The sequence below is a fragment of the Anopheles funestus genome, chromosome 2RL, assembly GCF_943734845.2.
Source record: "Anopheles funestus chromosome 2RL, idAnoFuneDA-416_04, whole genome shotgun sequence".
NCBI classification, from domain to species: domain Eukaryota; kingdom Metazoa; phylum Arthropoda; class Insecta; order Diptera; family Culicidae; genus Anopheles; species Anopheles funestus.
Window position 1 is genome coordinate 75,227,626 of NC_064598.1, and position 17,320 is coordinate 75,244,945.

General features: G+C 38.6%; 2 protein-coding genes across 2 annotated transcripts; one reads left to right on the forward strand and one right to left on the reverse strand.

Moving 5' to 3' along the window:
* Positions 1 to 9,101: 9,101 nt before the first annotated feature.
* Positions 9,102 to 12,125, reverse strand: LOC125761133 (uncharacterized). Its single transcript, XM_049422009.1, has 2 exons — positions 10,462 to 12,125; positions 9,102 to 10,388 (listed from the first exon to the last, which is right to left on the reverse strand). The coding sequence occupies exons 1-2, from the start codon at positions 11,785 to 11,787 to the stop codon at positions 10,377 to 10,379; spliced, it is 1,338 nt and encodes a 445-aa protein (XP_049277966.1). The 5' UTR covers positions 11,788 to 12,125; the 3' UTR covers positions 9,102 to 10,376.
* A 5-nt stretch (positions 12,126 to 12,130) lies between these two features.
* Positions 12,131 to 15,242, forward strand: LOC125761135 (uncharacterized). The gene is made up of 2 exons (XM_049422011.1): positions 12,131 to 13,737; positions 13,811 to 15,242. The coding sequence occupies exons 1-2, from the start codon at positions 12,466 to 12,468 to the stop codon at positions 13,820 to 13,822; spliced, it is 1,284 nt and encodes a 427-aa protein (XP_049277968.1). The 5' UTR covers positions 12,131 to 12,465; the 3' UTR covers positions 13,823 to 15,242.
* The last annotated feature ends 2,078 nt before the right edge of the window (positions 15,243 to 17,320 follow it).

Genomic DNA, 17,320 nt, shown 5'->3' on the forward strand with positions numbered 1-17,320 from the left:
TTTTCTGCAACTCAGCAAAAATTTTAAAGGTGGTATATTTTAATGCGAATTTGTTGCAATAAGTTTCTTTTCACTCAAATAATGCATTAAATTAAAAAAATAATACAAAATCAGAAAAAAATTTCAAAAAAATTTTCCACTCGAAAATTTCATAAGGGGTACCCCTTGCCATTTTTTGAGAAATTTTGCAAAAAAAATTAAATTGATTTATTTTAATGCCAATTGGTTGAAAAAAGTTTGTTTTCACTCAAATAATGCTTTAAATTGAAAAAGATTGAAAAATTGTAATAAAATATCAAAAAAATCTATAAAATCGCCTATCTTCTCGGCTCATTTTTGCACCAAGTTTTTCCTATAACTCGGTCGGTATCCAACGGATCGCCAATCCTTAACCTGTGGTCGATAGATGGCACCAATGGTTACGTTTACTTCTCGGACGGCCATGCCCTCAGATGTCTGTGCCAGAAGTTATTTGAGGAACCAAGTTCCTTACCCTGTTTGAGAAAATGTAAAATTTTCCTCAATTTTGCACCAAGTTTTGACTATAGCTCGGTCAGTATCCAACATATCGCCAATCTTTAAACTGTGGTCGATAGATGGCACTAATGGCTACATTTTCTTCTTGGACGGACATGCCCTCAGATGTCTGTGTCCGAAGTTATTCGAGGAATCATGTTCCTTACCCTGTTTGAGAAAATGTAAAATTTTCCTAATTTTTGAGCAATTTAGCAAAATTTATGAATGTGATATATTTCATTGCGAATTTGTTGCAATAAGTTTCTTTTCACTCAAATAATGCTTTAAATTAAAAAAAGAACAAAAAATCAGAAAAAAATTTCAAAAAAATTTTCCACTCGAAAATTTCATAAGGGGTACCCCTTGCCATTTTTTTGAGAAATTTTGCAAAAAAAATGAAATTGATTTATTTTAATGCCAATTGGTTGAAATAAGTTTCTTTTCACTCAAATAATGCTTTAAATTGAAAAAGATTGAAAAATTGTAATAAAATATCAAAAAAATCTATAAAATCGCCTATCTTCTCGGCTCATTTTTGGACCAAGTTTTGTATATAATTCGGTTGGTATCCAACGGATCGCCAATCCTTAACCTGTGCTCGATATATGGCACCAATGGCTACGTTTTCTTCTCGGACGGCCATGCCCCCAGATGTCTGTGCCAGAAGTTATTCGAGGAACCAAGTTCCTTACCCTGTTTGAGAAAATGTAAAATTTTCCTCATTTTTGCACCAAGTTTTGCTTATAACTCGGTCGGTATCCAACGGATCGCCAATCTTTAACCTTTGGTCGATAGATGGCACCAATGGCTACATTTTCTTCTCGGACGGCCATGCCCCCAGATGTCTGTGCCAGAAGTTATTCGAGGAACCGAGTTCCATACCCTGTTTGAGAAAATGTTAAATTTTCCTCATTTTTCTGCAATTTAACCAAATATTTAAATGTGATATATTTTAATGCGAATTTTTTGCAATAAGTTTCTTTTCACTCAAATAATGTTTTAAATTAAAAAAAGAATACAAAATCAGAAAAAAGTTTCAAAAAAATTTTCCACTCGAAAATTTCATAAGGGGTACACCTTGCCATTTTTTTGAGAAATTTTGCAAAAAAAACTAAATTGATTTATTTTAATGCCAATTGGTTGAAATAAGTTTCTTTTCACTCAAATAATGCTTTAAATTGAAAAAGATTGAAAAATTGTAATAAAATATCACAAAAATCTATAAAATCGCCTATCTTCTCGGCTCATTTTTGCACCAAGTTTTGTATATAATTCGGTTGGTATCCAACGGATCGCCAATCTTTAACTTGTGGTCGATAGATGGCACCAATGGCTACATTTTCTTGTTGGACGGCCATGCCCTCAGATGTCTGTGCCAGAAGTTATTTCAGGATCCAAGTTCCATACCCTGTATGAGAAAATGTAAAATTTTCCTCAGTTTTGCACCAAAATTTTCCTATAACTCGGTCGGTATCCAACGTATCGCCAATCTTTAACTTGTGGTCGATAGATGGCACCAATGGCTACATTTTCTTGTTGGACGGCCATGCCCTCAGATGTCTGTGCCAGAAGTTATTTCAGGATCCAAGTTCCATACCCTGTATGAGAAAATGTAAAATTTTCCTCAGTTTTGCACCTAAATTTTCCTATAACTCGGTCGGTATCCAACGTATCGCCAATCTTTAACTTGTGGTCGATAGATGGCACCAATGGCTACATTTTCTTGTTGGACGGCCATGCCCCCAGATGTCTGTGCCAGAAGTTATTCGAGGAACCGAGTTCCATACCCTGTTTGAGAAAATGTAAAATTTTCCTCAGTTTTGCACCAAAATTTTCCTATAACTCGGTCGGTATCCAACGGATCGCCAATCTTTAACTTGTGGTCGGTAGATGGCACCAATGGCTACATTTTCTTGTTGGACGGCCATGCCCTCAGATGTCTGTGCCAGAAGTTATTTCAGGATCCAAGTTCCATACCCTGTATGAGAAAATGTAAAATTTTCCTCAGTTTTGCACCAAAATTTTCCTATAACTCGGTCGGTATCCAACGGATCGCCAATCTTTAACTTGTGGTCGATAGATGGCACCAATGGCTACATTTTCTTGTTGGACGGCCATGCCCTCAGATGTCTGTGCCAGAAGTTATTTCAGGATCCAAGTTCCATACCCTGTTTGAGAAAATGTAAGATTTTCCTCATTTTTGGACCAAGTTTTGCCGATAACTCGGTCGGTATCCAACGGATCGCCAATCTTTAACTTGTGGTCGATAGATGGCACCAATGGCTACATTTTCTTGTTGGACGGCCATGCCCTCAGATGTCTGTGCCAGAAGTTATTTCAGGATCCAAGTTCCATACCCTGTATGAGAAAATGTAAAATTTTCCTCAGTTTTGCACCAAAATTTTCCTATAACTCGGTCGGTATCCAACGTATCGCCAATCTTTAACTTGTGGTCGATAGATGGCACCAATGGCTACATTTTCTTGTTGGACGGCCATGCCCTCAGATGTCTGTGCCAGAAGTTATTTCAGGATCCATGTTCCATACCCTGTTTGAGAAAATGTAAGATTTTCCTCATTTTTGCACCAAGTTTTTCCTATAACTCGGTCGGTATCCAACGGATCGCCAATCTTTAACTTGTGGTCGGTAGATGGCGCCAATGGCTACATTTTCTTCTTGGACGGCCATGCCCTCAGATGTCTGTGCCAGAAGTTATTCGAGGAACCAAGTTCCATACCCTGTTTGAGAAAACATAAAATTTTCCTCATTTTTGCGCCAATTTTTGCCTATAACTCAGCCGGTACCCAACGGATCGCCAATCCTTAACCTGTGGTCGATAGATGGCACCAATGGCTACATTTTCTTCTCAGACGGCCATGCCCACAGATGTCTGTGCCAGAAGTTATTCGAGGAACCAAGTTCCTTACCCTGTTTGAGAAAATGTAAAATTTTCCTCATTTTTCTGCAATTCAGCAAAATTTTTAAATGTGATATATTTTAATGCGAATTTGTTACAATAAGTTTCTTTCCACTCAAATAATGCTTTAAATTAAAAAAAGAATAAAAAATCAGAAAAAAATTTCAAAAAAATTTTCCACTCGAAAATTTCATAAGGGGTACCCCTTGCCATTTTTTTGAGAAATTTTGCAAAAAAAATTAAGTTGATTTATTTTAATGCCAATTGGTTGAAATAAGTTTCTTTTCACTCAAATAATGCTTTAAATTGAAAAAGATTGAAAAATTGTAATAAAATATCAAAAAAATCTATAAAATCGCCTATCTTCTCGGCTCATTTTTGCACCAAGTTTTGCCGATAACTCGGTCGGTATCCAACAGATCGCCAAACTTTAACTTGTGGTCGATAGATGGCACCAATGGCTACGTTTTCTTGTTGGACGGCCATGCCCCCAGATGTCTGTGTCAGAAGTTATTCGAGGAACCGAGTTCCTTACCCTGTTTGAGAAAATGTAAAATTTTCCTCATTTTTCTGCAATTCAGCAAAATTTTTAAATGTGATATATTTTAATGCGAATTTGTTACAATAAGTTTCTTTCCACTCAAATAATGCTTTAAATTAAAAAAAGAATAAAAAATCAGAAAAAAATTTCAAAAAAATTTTCCACTCGAAAATTTCATAAGGGGTACCCCTTGCCATTTTTTTGAGAAATTTTGCAAAAAAAATTAAGTTGATTTATTTTAATGCCAATTGGTTGAAATAAGTTTCTTTTCACTCAAATAATGCTTTAAATTGAAAAAGATTGAAAAATTGTAATAAAATATCAAAAAAATCTATAAAATCGCCTATCTTCTCGGCTCATTTTTGCACCAAGTTTTGCCGATAACTCGGTCGGTATCCAACGGATCGCCAATCTTTAACTTGTGGTCGATAGATGGCACCAATGGCTACGTTTTCTTGTTGGACGGCCATGCCCCCAGATGTCTGTGTCAGAAGTTATTCGAGGAACCGTGTTCCTTACGCTGTTTGAGAAAATGTAAAATTTTTCTCATTTTTACTCCAAGTTTTGTATATAATTCGGTTGGTATCCAACGGATCGCCATTCTTTAACCTGTGGTCGATAGATGGCACCAATGGCTACATTTTCTTCTCAGACAGCCATGCCCCCAGATGTCTGTGCCAGAAGTTATTCGAGGAACCGAGTTCCTTACCCTGTTTGAGAAAATGTAAAATTTTCCTCATTTTTCTGCAATTCAGCAAAATTTTTAAATGTGATATATTTTAATGCGAATTTGTTGCAATAAGTTTCTTTTCACTCAAATAATGTTTTAAATTAAAAAAAGAATACAAAATCAGAAAAAAATTTCAAAAAAATTTTCCACTCGAAAATTTCATAAGGTGTACCCCTTGCCATTTTTTTGAGAAATTTTGCAAAAAAAAATGAAATTGATTTATTTTAATGCCAATTGGTTGAAATAAGTTTCTTTTCACTCAAATAATGCTTTAAATTGAAAAAGATTGAAAAATTGTAATAAAATATCAAAAAAATCTATAAAATCGCCTATCTTCTCGGCTCATTTTCGGACCAAGTTTTGCCGATAACTCGGTCGGTATCCAACGGATCGCCAATCTTTAACTTGTGGTCGATAGATGGCACCAATGGCTACATTTTCTTCTCGGACGGCCATGCCCCCAGATGTCTGTGCCAGAAGTTATTCGAGGAACCGAGTTCCTTACCCTGTTTGAGAAAATGTAAAATTTTCCTCATTTTTCTGCAATTCAGCAAAATTTTTAAATGTGATATATTTTAATGCGAATTTGTTGCAATAAGTTTCTTTTCACTCAAATAATGCTTTAAATTAAAAAAAGAACAAAAAATCAGAAAAAAATTTCAAAAAAATTTTCCATTCGAAAATTTCATAAGGGGTACCCCTTGCCATTTTTTTGAGAAATTTTGCAAAAAAAATTAAATTGATTTATTTTAATGCCAATTGGTTGAAATAAGTTTCTTTTCACTCAAATAATGCTTTAAATTGAAAAAGATTGAAAAATTGTAATAAAATATCAAAACAATCTATAAAATCGCCTATCTTCTCGGCTCATTTTTGCACCAAGTTTTGCTTATAACTCGGTCGGTATCCAACGGATCGCCAATCCTTAACCTGTGGTCGATAGATGGCACCAATGGCTACGTTTTCGTCTCGGACGGGCATGCCCCCAGATGTCTGTGCCAGAAGTTATTCGAGGAACCGAGTTCCTTACCCTGTTTGAGAAAATGTAAAATTTTCCTCATTTTTCTGCAATTCAGCAAAATTTTTAAATGTGATATATTTTAATGCGAATTTGTTGCAATAAGTTTCTTTTCACTCAAATAATGCTTTAAATTAAAAAAAGAATACAAAATCAGAAAAAAGTTTCAAAAAAATTTCCACTCGAAAATTTCATAAGGGGTACCCCTTGCCATTTTTTGAGAAATTTTGCAAAAAAAAATAAATTGATTTATTTTAATGCCAATTGGTTAAAATAAGTTTCTTTTCACTCAAATAATGCTTTAAATTGAAAAAGATTGAAAAATTGTAATAAAATATCAAAACAATCTATAAAATCGCCTATCTTCTCGGCTCATTTTTGCACCAAGTTTTGCTTATAACTCGGTCGGTATCCAACGGATCGCCAATCATTAACCTTTGGTCGATAGATGGCACCAATGGCTACATTTTCTTCTCGGACGGCCATGCCCCCAGATGTCTGTGCCAGAAGTTATTCGAGGAACCGAGTTCCTTACCCTGTTTGAGAAAATGTAAAATTTTCCTCATTTTTCTGCAATTCAGCAAAATTTTTAAATGTGATATATTTTAATGGGAATTTGTTGCAATAAGTTTCTTTTCACTCAATTAATGCTTTAAATTAAAAAAAGAATAAAAAATCAGAAAAAAAATTCAAAAAAATTTTCCACTCGAAAATTTTATAAGGGGTACTCCTTGCCATTTTTTTGAGAAATTTTGCAAAAAAAATTAAATTGATTTATTTTAATGCCAATTGGTTGAAATAAGTTTCTTTTCACTCAAATAATGCTTTAAATTGAAAAAGATTGAAAAATTGTAATAAAATATCAAAAAAATCTATAAAATCGCCTATCTTCTCGGCTCATTTTTGGACCAAGTTTTGTATATAATTCGGTTGGTATCCAACGGATCGCCAATCCTTAACTTGTGGTCGATAGATGGCACCAATGGCTACGTTTTCTTGTCGGACGGCCATGCCCACAGATGTCTGTGCCAGAAGTTATTCGAGGTACCGAGTTCCTTACCCTGTTTGAGAAAATGTAAAATTTTCCTCATTTTTCTGCAATTCAGCAAAATTTTTAAATGTGATATATTTTAATGCGAATTTGTTGCAATAAGTTTCTTTTCACTCAAATAATGTTTTAAATTAAAAAAAGAATAAAAAATCAGAAAAAAATTTCAAAAAAATTTTCCAGTCGAAAATTTCATAAGGGGTACCCCTTGCCATTTTTTTGAGAAATTTTGCAAAAAAAAATTAAACTGATTTATTTTAATGCCAATTGGTTGAAATAAGTTTCTTTTCACTCAAATAATGCTTTAAATTGAAAAAGATTGAAAAATTGTAATAAAATATCAAAAAAATCTATAAAATCGCCTATCTTCTCGGCTCATTTTTGGACCAAGTTTTGTATATAATTCGGTCGGTATCCAACGGATCGCCAATCCTTAACCTGTGGTCGATAGATGGCACCAATGGCTACATTTTCTTCTCGGACGGCCATGCCCCCAGATGTCTGTGTCAGAAGTTATTCGAGGAACCGAGTTCCTTACGCTGTTTGAGAAAATGTAAAATTTTCCTCATTTTTCTGCAATTCAGCAAAATTTTTAAATGTGATATATTTTAATGCGAATTTGTTGCAATAAGTTTCTTTTCACTCAAATAATGCTTTAAATTGAAAATGATTGAAAAATTGTAATAAAATATCAAAAAAATCTATAAAATCGCCTATCTTCTCGGCTCATTTTTGGACCAAGTTTTGTATATAATTCGGTTGGTATCCAACGGATCGCCAATCTTTAACCTGTGGTCGATAGATGGCACCAATGGCTACATTTTCTTCTCGGACGGCCATGCCCCCAGATGCCTGTGCCAGAAGTTATTCGAGGAACCGAGTTCCTTACCCTGTTTGAGAAAACGTAAAATTTTCCTCATTTTTGCACCAAGTTTTGCTTATAACTCGGTTGGTATCCAACGGATCGCCAATCTTTAACTTGTGGTCGATAGATGGCACCAATGGCTACGGTTTCTTCTCGGATGGCCATGCCCCCAGATGTCTGTGCCAGAAGTTATTCGAGGAACCAAGTTCCTTACCCTGTTTGAGAAAATGTAAAATTTTCCTCATTTTTCTACAACTCAGCAAAATTTTTAAATGTGATATATTTTAATGGGAATTTGTTGCAATAAGTTTCTTTTCACTGAAATAATGCTTTAAATTAAAAAAAGAATAAAAAATCAGAAAAAAATTTCAAAAAATTTTTCCACTCGAAAATTTCATAAGGCTTACCCCTTACGTTTTTTTTGAGAAATTTTGCAAAAAAAATGAAATTGATTTATTTTAATGCCAATTGGTTGAAAAAAGTTTGTTTTCACTCAAATAATGCTTTAAATAAAAAAAGAGTGAAAAATAATAAAAACTTAAAAAATTCAAAAAATTAGAAAATTTGATAAGGCTCAGTTTTGCACCAAGTTTTGCCGATAACTCGGTCGATATCCAACGGATCGCCAATCTTTAACCTGCGGTAGATAGACTGTGCCAGAAGTTATTCGAGGAACCAAGTTCCTTACCCTGTTTGAGAAAATGTAAAATTTTCCTCATTTTTCTGAAACTCAGCAAAATTTTTAAATGTGATATATTTTAATCCATATTTGTTGCAATAAGTTTCTTTTCACTCGAATAATGCTTTAAATTAAAAAAAGAATAAAAAATCAGAAAAAAATTTCAAAAAATTTTTCCACTCGAAAATTTTATAAGGCTTACCCCTTACGTTTTTTTTGAGAAATTTTGCAAAAAAAATGAAATTGATTTATTTTAATGCCAATTGGTTCAAAAAAGTTTGTTTTCACTCAAATAATGCTTTAAATTAAAAACAGAATAAAAAATTATACAAAAATTAAAAGTTTAGAAAAATTAGAAAATTTGATAAGGCTCATTTTTGCACCAAGTTTTGCCGATAACTCGGTCGGTATCCAACGGATCGCCAATCGTGACAAAAATGGAGATAACTGTTTTTTTTTTCTTTTTTAATAAGGCGCTGCTCTGGGATTTGTCGTAGGCAGCGCGCTGTGAACAGCCAAACAAACCAGACAAACACGACACTGTTCGAAAGGTGCTCTGCCAATTGTCGTGTAGAACTGTCACTCCATCGACAATTTCAATGACTAGTACTGTTGCTAAGTTCGTTTAGTTCCAATTTCGGTGGGTTTATGTATTGTAATACGGATGTATTACGGAAGATATTACTTTTCGGAAGGAGGCTTTGGTAGCCTAATAACAAAGACGGAAGGTATAACGGAAGAACGGAAGACAAAACGGAAGAACGTAAGAACGGAAGAACGGAAGATGTTGCTTGTACAACGATCCAATAACGAATATCTTTATTCAGCATGACAGTTGCGCAGCACACTGTCATGTCCAATGGTCATAATTCACTCTGACATTTCGAAAGCTCTTCACAATGATACCGGTTGCGGACCTGACACTACAGTATATTACAGCTCGGCTATCCTGACTTAGGATTGACCTCAATTCTACTTGACTACATACCTAATCATATCTACGTATTAGTGGCCCACTTCCTAAGCTTATCAACTTCTAGAACGCCATCATAGGCCATTTGTGTATGCTGACATCCCTCAACATCTCTAACAACATAGCGGTCATGAGGAAGAATTTTGTGAATTATATAAGGGCCACGAAACCTACAGTTAAGCTTTTTGTTGACACCGCTTGTGTCTGTATATTTGATAGCTACTAGATCTCCTACGGTGAATTTAGGAGCTGGCTTGTTCCTATCGGCTAAGTATTGCTCATTTCGATTTTGCGATATTTCGATATTTTCCTGTGCTTCGGAACGGAGACGATTAAGGTCTCGACTAACGTCTTCTGTTTTGGACTCAAGAAATTCACGAGGTACATACAATTGGAGGGGATAGAGGGGAGACTGATGATAAACAAGACCATCTTGCAAGACGAATCCATTAACAGGACCGACTTCGAGTTTTCGTTTTAAAGAGTCAATGGAAGGATCTCTTGATTAAGCTACCTGAAGTTGAAAGTCAAGGTCTAATTCGCTAATTGCACCTACTGCTTCAGTTCGGCTTAATGCATCCACGTGAGCCATAGAAGTCTGATGAGTGAGATTGATCTTCATTTTATGATTTACTAACTGAGTGCATTGAATAGAATCGTCGAGATAATTTTCCTTAATGATTGGTAGGACAATAGCGGATTGCTTTGAAGATAATGTGGGGCCAACATCAGGCTCAATTTCTGATTCATAAACGTCAATAGCAGAAATTTCATTGGTTGCCACATCTAGTGAATCCTGGTTCTGGGTTTCAATTCCCCCCCGAGGGGGCTGCATAAGAGAGACGTAATTCTTAGAGTACGTAAGACGGACGTTAAACGAAGGGAGTATATCTCTACCTATAATTATTGGCCAGTCCATAGAGTTCTCGGGTAATATAATAAATGAATGATTGAGGATCACCTCCTTAAATTTTATACGGCACGTTACTTGACCACGAGTATAAAGTCGGGAGTTCCCTAGGCCACGAAATCGAGAAAGGGCTAACGGAGCCAGGAGTCCAACTGGCACTATGGATTCATTTATAAAACTTACAGAACTACCTGTATCAAATAGAGATTGTATTCCTTTTACTACCACAACCGGTTTTCCTAACTTGAGAAAAGAAACACTCACCTCTTGTAATTCATCTAATGCCAGAGTTTCATTATCATCACCCGCAATACGAGTAATTGGATCCGGATGAGCAGCAGCATTCGCGACCTTCTTTGGGCAATTTTTGTAGTTATGCCCCATCTGGAAACACGTGAAGCATGCCCCCGGTGGTCGGTTGGGGCGAGAACAGGCACTCTTAAGATGTCCAAACTCCGAACAGTTGTAACATCGAATGATGTTCTGCGTTGCTCCTCGACTGGTCGAAACAGGAACTTTCTCCGGAATTGAAGATGATGTCGTCGTCGGCTTAGGGACTCTTCTGGACCGAATAGTCTCGAATTTCTTAAGCATAGGCTTCAGATCTTCCACGTTGTTTGCCATGAATCGCATCCCAGCAGTAAGAGATGGACTATCCAGACCATCGAGGATAATGTTAATCAATTCAGGTTCCGGGATGGGGGCTCGGCTGGCAATACGTTGCATATCCAACACATAACGTAAGGCGGTCTCCTTTGGGGAGAGACGACGGGATCGTAAGTGTCGAAGAACGGCTTCAACCGTGGGCGGCACACTCAAGGTTGAGATGAGTTCTTCCTTTAACTGTTCCAGCGTAAGGGCACGAGATGACTGGGCAACGATAGCCGCAGATCCTTTAAGCAGCCGGCGAGCATGAACGAATTTATCAGCATCCTTCACACGATGTAGGGAGAAAGTATAATCGAGGTCATCCAACCATTGGATGATACATCTGTCGTCGTCTCCCGTGAAGGGTTCGATTGTTTTATCGAGTTTTAAGTCAGCAATCGGTGGTGGAGCACATTCAGACTGGTGTTCCAAAGCCTGAATCTTACGGCGCAAATCCACTAGTTCCAATTGTTGCTGCAATCTGCGAATTTCGTCTTCGTAAGTAGCCTGGGTGCATTTGTTAGTCGGGTTACATTCTTTGGCCGCACTATCGACATCAACACGCTCCGCTGCGGTAGCGTCCAACATGGCAACACCGCACTTTACGGGGGTAACACTTGAAGCGTCCAAAATGGCGACATCACGCTTCGCGAGTGTGGCACTCGAGGCGTCCAAAATGGCGGCATCGCGCTTCGCAAGTGTGGCACTCGAGGCGTCCAAAATGGCGGCATCGCGCTTCACGGGTGTAGCACTCGAAGCGTCCAAAATGGCGGACAGGCACGTGGTAGGAGCATCGGAAGCTGGTTCCTCGTCTGGTATCGGTGTGGCGTCAATTCCCATAATTTTAGCAAACAATCTCCGGATCTGGGCAACGGTAGCGGAAGGGGGAACCGCAATCCCCGCATCCGACAGAACGCCCAACATTTCATCACGGCCAGGCATGATCTAAACCAAGATGACACAACGGCAGCACGGGGCGAATCCCACTTCTGAGATGTAATACGGATGTATTACGGAAGATATTACTTTTCGGAAGGAGGCTTTGGTAGCCTAATAACAAAGACGGAAGGTATAACGGAAGAACGGAAGACAAAACGGAAGAACGTAAGAACGGAAGAACGGAAGATGTTGCTTGTACAACGATCCAATAACGAATATCTTTATTCAGCATGACAGTTGCGCAGCACACTGTCATGTCCAATGGTCATAATTCACTCTGACATTTCGAAAGCTCTTCACAATGATACCGGTTGCGGACCTGACACTACAGTATATTACAGTATTGTAATATACTGTAGTGTCAGGTCCGCAACCGGTATCATTGTGAAGAGCTTTCGAAATGTCAGAGTGAATTATGACCCTTGGACATGACAGTGTGCTGCGCAACTGTCATGCTGAATAAAGATATTCGTTATTGGATCGTTGTACAAGCAACATCTTCCGTTCTTCCGTTCTTCCGTTCTTCCGTTCTGTCTTCCGTTCTTCCGTTATACCTTCCGTCTTTGTTATTAGGCTACCAAAGCCTCCTTCCGAAAAGTTAAATCTTCCGTAATACATCCGTATTACATCTCAGAAGTGGGATTCGCCCCGTGCTGCCGTTGTGTCATCTTGGTTTAGATCATGCCTAGCCGTGATGAAATGTTGGGCGTTCTGTCGGATGCGGGGATTGCGGTTCCCCCTTCCGCTACCGTTGCCCAGATCCGGAGATTGTTTGCTGAAATTATGGGAATTGACGCCACACCGATACCAGACGAGGAACCAGCTTCCGAAGCGCCTTTGACCGATGCCCCTACCACGTGCCTGTCCGCCATTTTGGACGCCTCGAGTGCCATACTTGCGAAGCGCGATGCCGCCATTTTGGACGCCTCGAGTGCCATACTCGCGAAGCGTGATGTCGCCATTTTGGACGCTTCAAGCGGTGCTGCCATGTTGGACGCTACCGAAGCGGAGCGTGTTGATAGTGCGGCCAAAGAATGTAACCCGACTAACAAATGCACCCAGGCTACTTACGATGACGAAATTCGCAGATTGCAGCAACAATTGGAGTTAGTGGATTTGCGCCGTAAGATTCAGGCTTTGGAACACCAGTCTGAATGTGCTTCACCACCGATTGCTGACTTAAAGCTCGATAAAACAATCGAACCCTTCACGGGAGACGACGACAGATGTATCATCCAATGGTTGGATGACCTCGATTATACTTTCTCACTACATCGTGTGAAGGATGCTGATAAATTCGTTCATGCTCGTCGGCTGCTTAAAGGATCTGCGGCTATCGTTGCCCAGTCATCTCGTGCCCTTACGCTGGAACAGTTAAAGGAAGAACTCATCTCAACCTTGAGTGTGCCGCCCACGGTTGAAGCCGTTCTTCGACACTTACGATCCCGTCGTCTCTCCCCAAAGGAGACCGCCTTACGTTATGTGTTGGATATGCAACGTATTGCCAGCCGAGCCCCCATCCCGGAACCTGAATTGATCAACATTATCCTTGATGGTCTGGATAGCCCATCTCTTACTGCTGGGATGCGATTCATGGCAAACAACGTGGAAGATCTGAAGCCTATGCTTAAGAAATTCGAGACTATTCGGTCCAGAAGAGTCCCCAAGCCGACGACGACATCATCTTCAATTCCGGAGAAAGTTCCTGTTTCGACCAATCGAGGAGCAACGCAGAACATCATTCGATGTTACAACTGCTCGGAGTTTGGACATCTTAAGAGTGCCTGTTCTCGCCCCAACCGACCACCGGGGGCATGCTTCACGTGTTTCCAGATGGGGCATAACTACAAAAATTGCCCAAAGAAGGTCGCGAATGCTGCTGCTCATCCGGATCCAATTACTCGTATTGCGGGTGATGATAATGAAACTCTGGCATTAGATGAATTACAAGAGGTGAGTGTTTCTTTTCTCAAGTTAGGAAAACCGGTTGTGGTAGTAAAAGGAATACAATCTCTATTTGATACAGGTAGTTCTGTAAGTTTTATAAATGAATCCATAGTGCCAGTTGGACTCCTGGCTAAGTTAGCCCCTTCTCGATTTCGTGGCCTTGGGAACTCCCGACTTTATACTCGTGGTCAAGTAACGTGCCGTATAAAATTTAAGGAGGTGATCCTCAATCATTCATTTGTTATATTACCCGAGAACTCTATGGCCTGGCCAATAATTATAGGTAAAGATATACTCCCTTCGTTTAACGTCCGTCTTACGTACTCTAAGAATTACGTCTCTCTTATGCAACCCCCTCGGGGGGAAATTGAAACCCAGAACCAGGATTCACTAGATGTGGCAACCAATGAAATTTCTGCTATTGACGTTTATGAATCAGAAATTGAGCCTGATGTTGGCCCCACATTATCTTCAAAGCAATCCGCTATTGTCCCATCAATCATTAAGGAAAATTATCTCGACGATTCTATTCAATGCACTCAGTTAGTAAACCATAAAATGAAGATCAATCTCACTCATCAGACTTCTATGGCTCACGTGGATGCATTAAGCCGAACTGAAGCAGTAGGTGCAATTAGTGAATTAGACCTCGACTTTCAACTTCAGGTAGCTCAATCAAGAGATCCTTCCATTGACTCTTTAAAACGAAAACTCGAAGTCGGTCCTGTTAATGGATGCGTCTTGCAAGAGTCTCACAATATCTCCCATGTACTTAATGCTACAGCCTCTCCCCAAGCGAATGGTCAGGTCGAACGCGTTAATCTTGAGTCCAAAACAGAAGACGTTAGTCGAGACCTTAATCGTCTCCGTTCCGAAGCACAGGAAAATATCGAAATATCGCAAAATCGAAATGAGCAATACTTAGCCGATAGGAACAAGCCAGCTCCTAAATTCAACGTAGGAGATCTAGTAGCTATCAAATATACAGACACAAGCGGTGTCAACAAAAAGCTTAACTGTAGGTTTCGTGGCCCTTATATAATTCACAAAATTCTTCCTCATGACCGCTATGTCGTTAGAGATGTTGAGGGATGTCAACATACACAAATGGCCTATGATGGCGTTCTAGAAGTTGATAAGCTTAGGAAGTGGGCCACTAATACATAAATATGATTAGGTGTGTAATTAAGTAGAATTGAGGTCAATCCTAAGTCAGGATAGCCGAGCTGTAATATACTGTAGTGTCAGGTCCGCAACCGGTATCATTGTGAAGAGCTTTCGAAATGTCAGAGTGAATTATGACCCTTGGACATGACAGTGTGCTGCGCAACTGTCATGCTGAATAAAGATATTCGTTATTGGATCGTTGTACAAGCAACATCTTCCGTTCTTCCGTTCTTCCGTTCTTCCGTTCTGTCTTCCGTTCTTCCGTTATACCTTCCGTCTTTGTTATTAGGCTACCAAAGCCTCCTTCCGAAAAGTTAAATCTTCCGTAATACATCCGTATTACAGTATGCTAAAAATCTGAAATTCTCTGTTCCACAATAACTATTAACAAAGCAACCCAGCACACAAGCCGCTTCGGTGAAATTTGACAAGGTATAGAGAGTTTCAAGGTGTGACACAGACATCCCAAGTAGAAATATCGAGCAGTTTTTTGGCTTTTTTCAATGGACTTTGCGGATCGGCAGCTTATCCGGAGGTGGGATGGCACGCACACAAGAAAAATCATGGCGACACGAACACATTTACACCTACTTGTCAGCCGGCCTTACCGTAGGCGAAAAAAAGAGGTTATGTGTGATCCTTTGCTTGCTTCTAATTCCTTACAACAGCGCGACTGTTGTAGATATCCGTTCTATTTTTAGATTTGTGTCTGCGAATGAGATAGGAAGAGAACATATATTTTTTTTAATTAGAGAAAATTTCTTTACTCACCGAGGCTTTGGGCATGGTACATGGTAGTAACGGGATCGCTGCTATTCACATGATCTATTTTACTGATCTGCGGCTGGCGTCAAAACAAATGTGTTTGGTGCTTTCTACACGGAGGAACGCCAACGTTGTTTTTTATTGTTCATGTTTGTGGTAGCTTTATTTATTTTTTGAATATTAGAATGATAAAAGGATTATGTACATTTGATTTGATTTTGTATTTTATTTGAATCTGTATCCACTTTCTTATCACTTTTAACGATGCCTTCGGTACAATACGTAACGCATCTTCTTTTTAAAGCTATACATTTTTTTGTAGGAAAGGACAACTCCTTACTATGCCCTATACGTAATAAACTTTATTTTAACTTTTTTAACATACGCGCATGTTTTTTTTCAACCTGGCGAAGCTTCGGCATGCCATATTTCCAGTTCTCCCTAATGTTGCTAACGAGGTTAGTTCTACATACAAAGATCGTTTTATGTAAATATGATTCGTTTGTTTCTTACACCTTAATGCGTACATAGAAGTTGCGTAAAGATTTTGCTGCTTAAAGATTGTGCTGCTCTATCTATCCTTTTTACAAAAAATCTTACTAATTAAGGACATTTTACGTTTTACACCATCCTTTACCTACATCTTATCTGATCACGACTTTAGGATTATCCTGGCAAAGGTAATCTAAGCGCTCGCTATTTTACTTTCAATTGACGACAGATACGCTTGCATTACTGGGCGCTAACGTGCAACGGTTAGAACACGTATGAAAGAAGTTGGGGCCATGTCCTCCAAGGACGTTGCTTAGCAGCTATCCATTCGACACGATGCGTATAAGAGCATCGCCAGCTAAAACCTAAAACGAGCCAAGAAGAAAAGTCAGTACGATAAAGTAGGCACATGATTATCTTGCACTGCTACAATACTTACCGAAAACAACATCCAAGACCACTTTGCAAGCCTTCAACGGTCATCCTACAACATTAATCAACTGCTTATCAACTCGTAGCGGCACATTGAAAAGGGGTTTTACATTCCTAAACAAAGAAAACAAATAGTATTACTATTAGAGTTAAAAGCAATATATCTTTCAATTGCAGTTGAGATAAATGTTTTAAGAGATAATCCCATGTCCTTAGCCTATTTGCACTATCAGCCCCAGTATATTTACCCTCTTCTTTCGTTCCGGATTGATTCCAATCGTCGTTCTTCTAAAAACACTCCAATTCACACTCTAGAATGCTGTCCTGTACTTCCGATTTAAGCACTGCATCTGCAGCGTACGGCTATCCAATTTGCTAAAACATAGAAGTTTTACACGTTTAATTAAACGCTCGTTGTCCTGTAGTATATTCTATGAATATAACTAAACACAGCACATGAAGAAACGAAATACAACTTACCTAGTCCTTCTGAACTCCTGCTAGCTTATCTGTTTCTACGTCCATTTTTAACTGTCTGAAATTAGTTCAGCATGTTAGAATAACACTCTACTTTTCTTTAAACGTTTTTATTATACATAATTAAACACTTTTTCACCAAAATGGGAGCCACAAAACACTCAAAACACGCAGGAAATATGAATATACGTTTAGCGTATATTCGTTAGGACATACGATTTGTTTTTGTTTTGAAAATACCGCCATAGGATGGGTG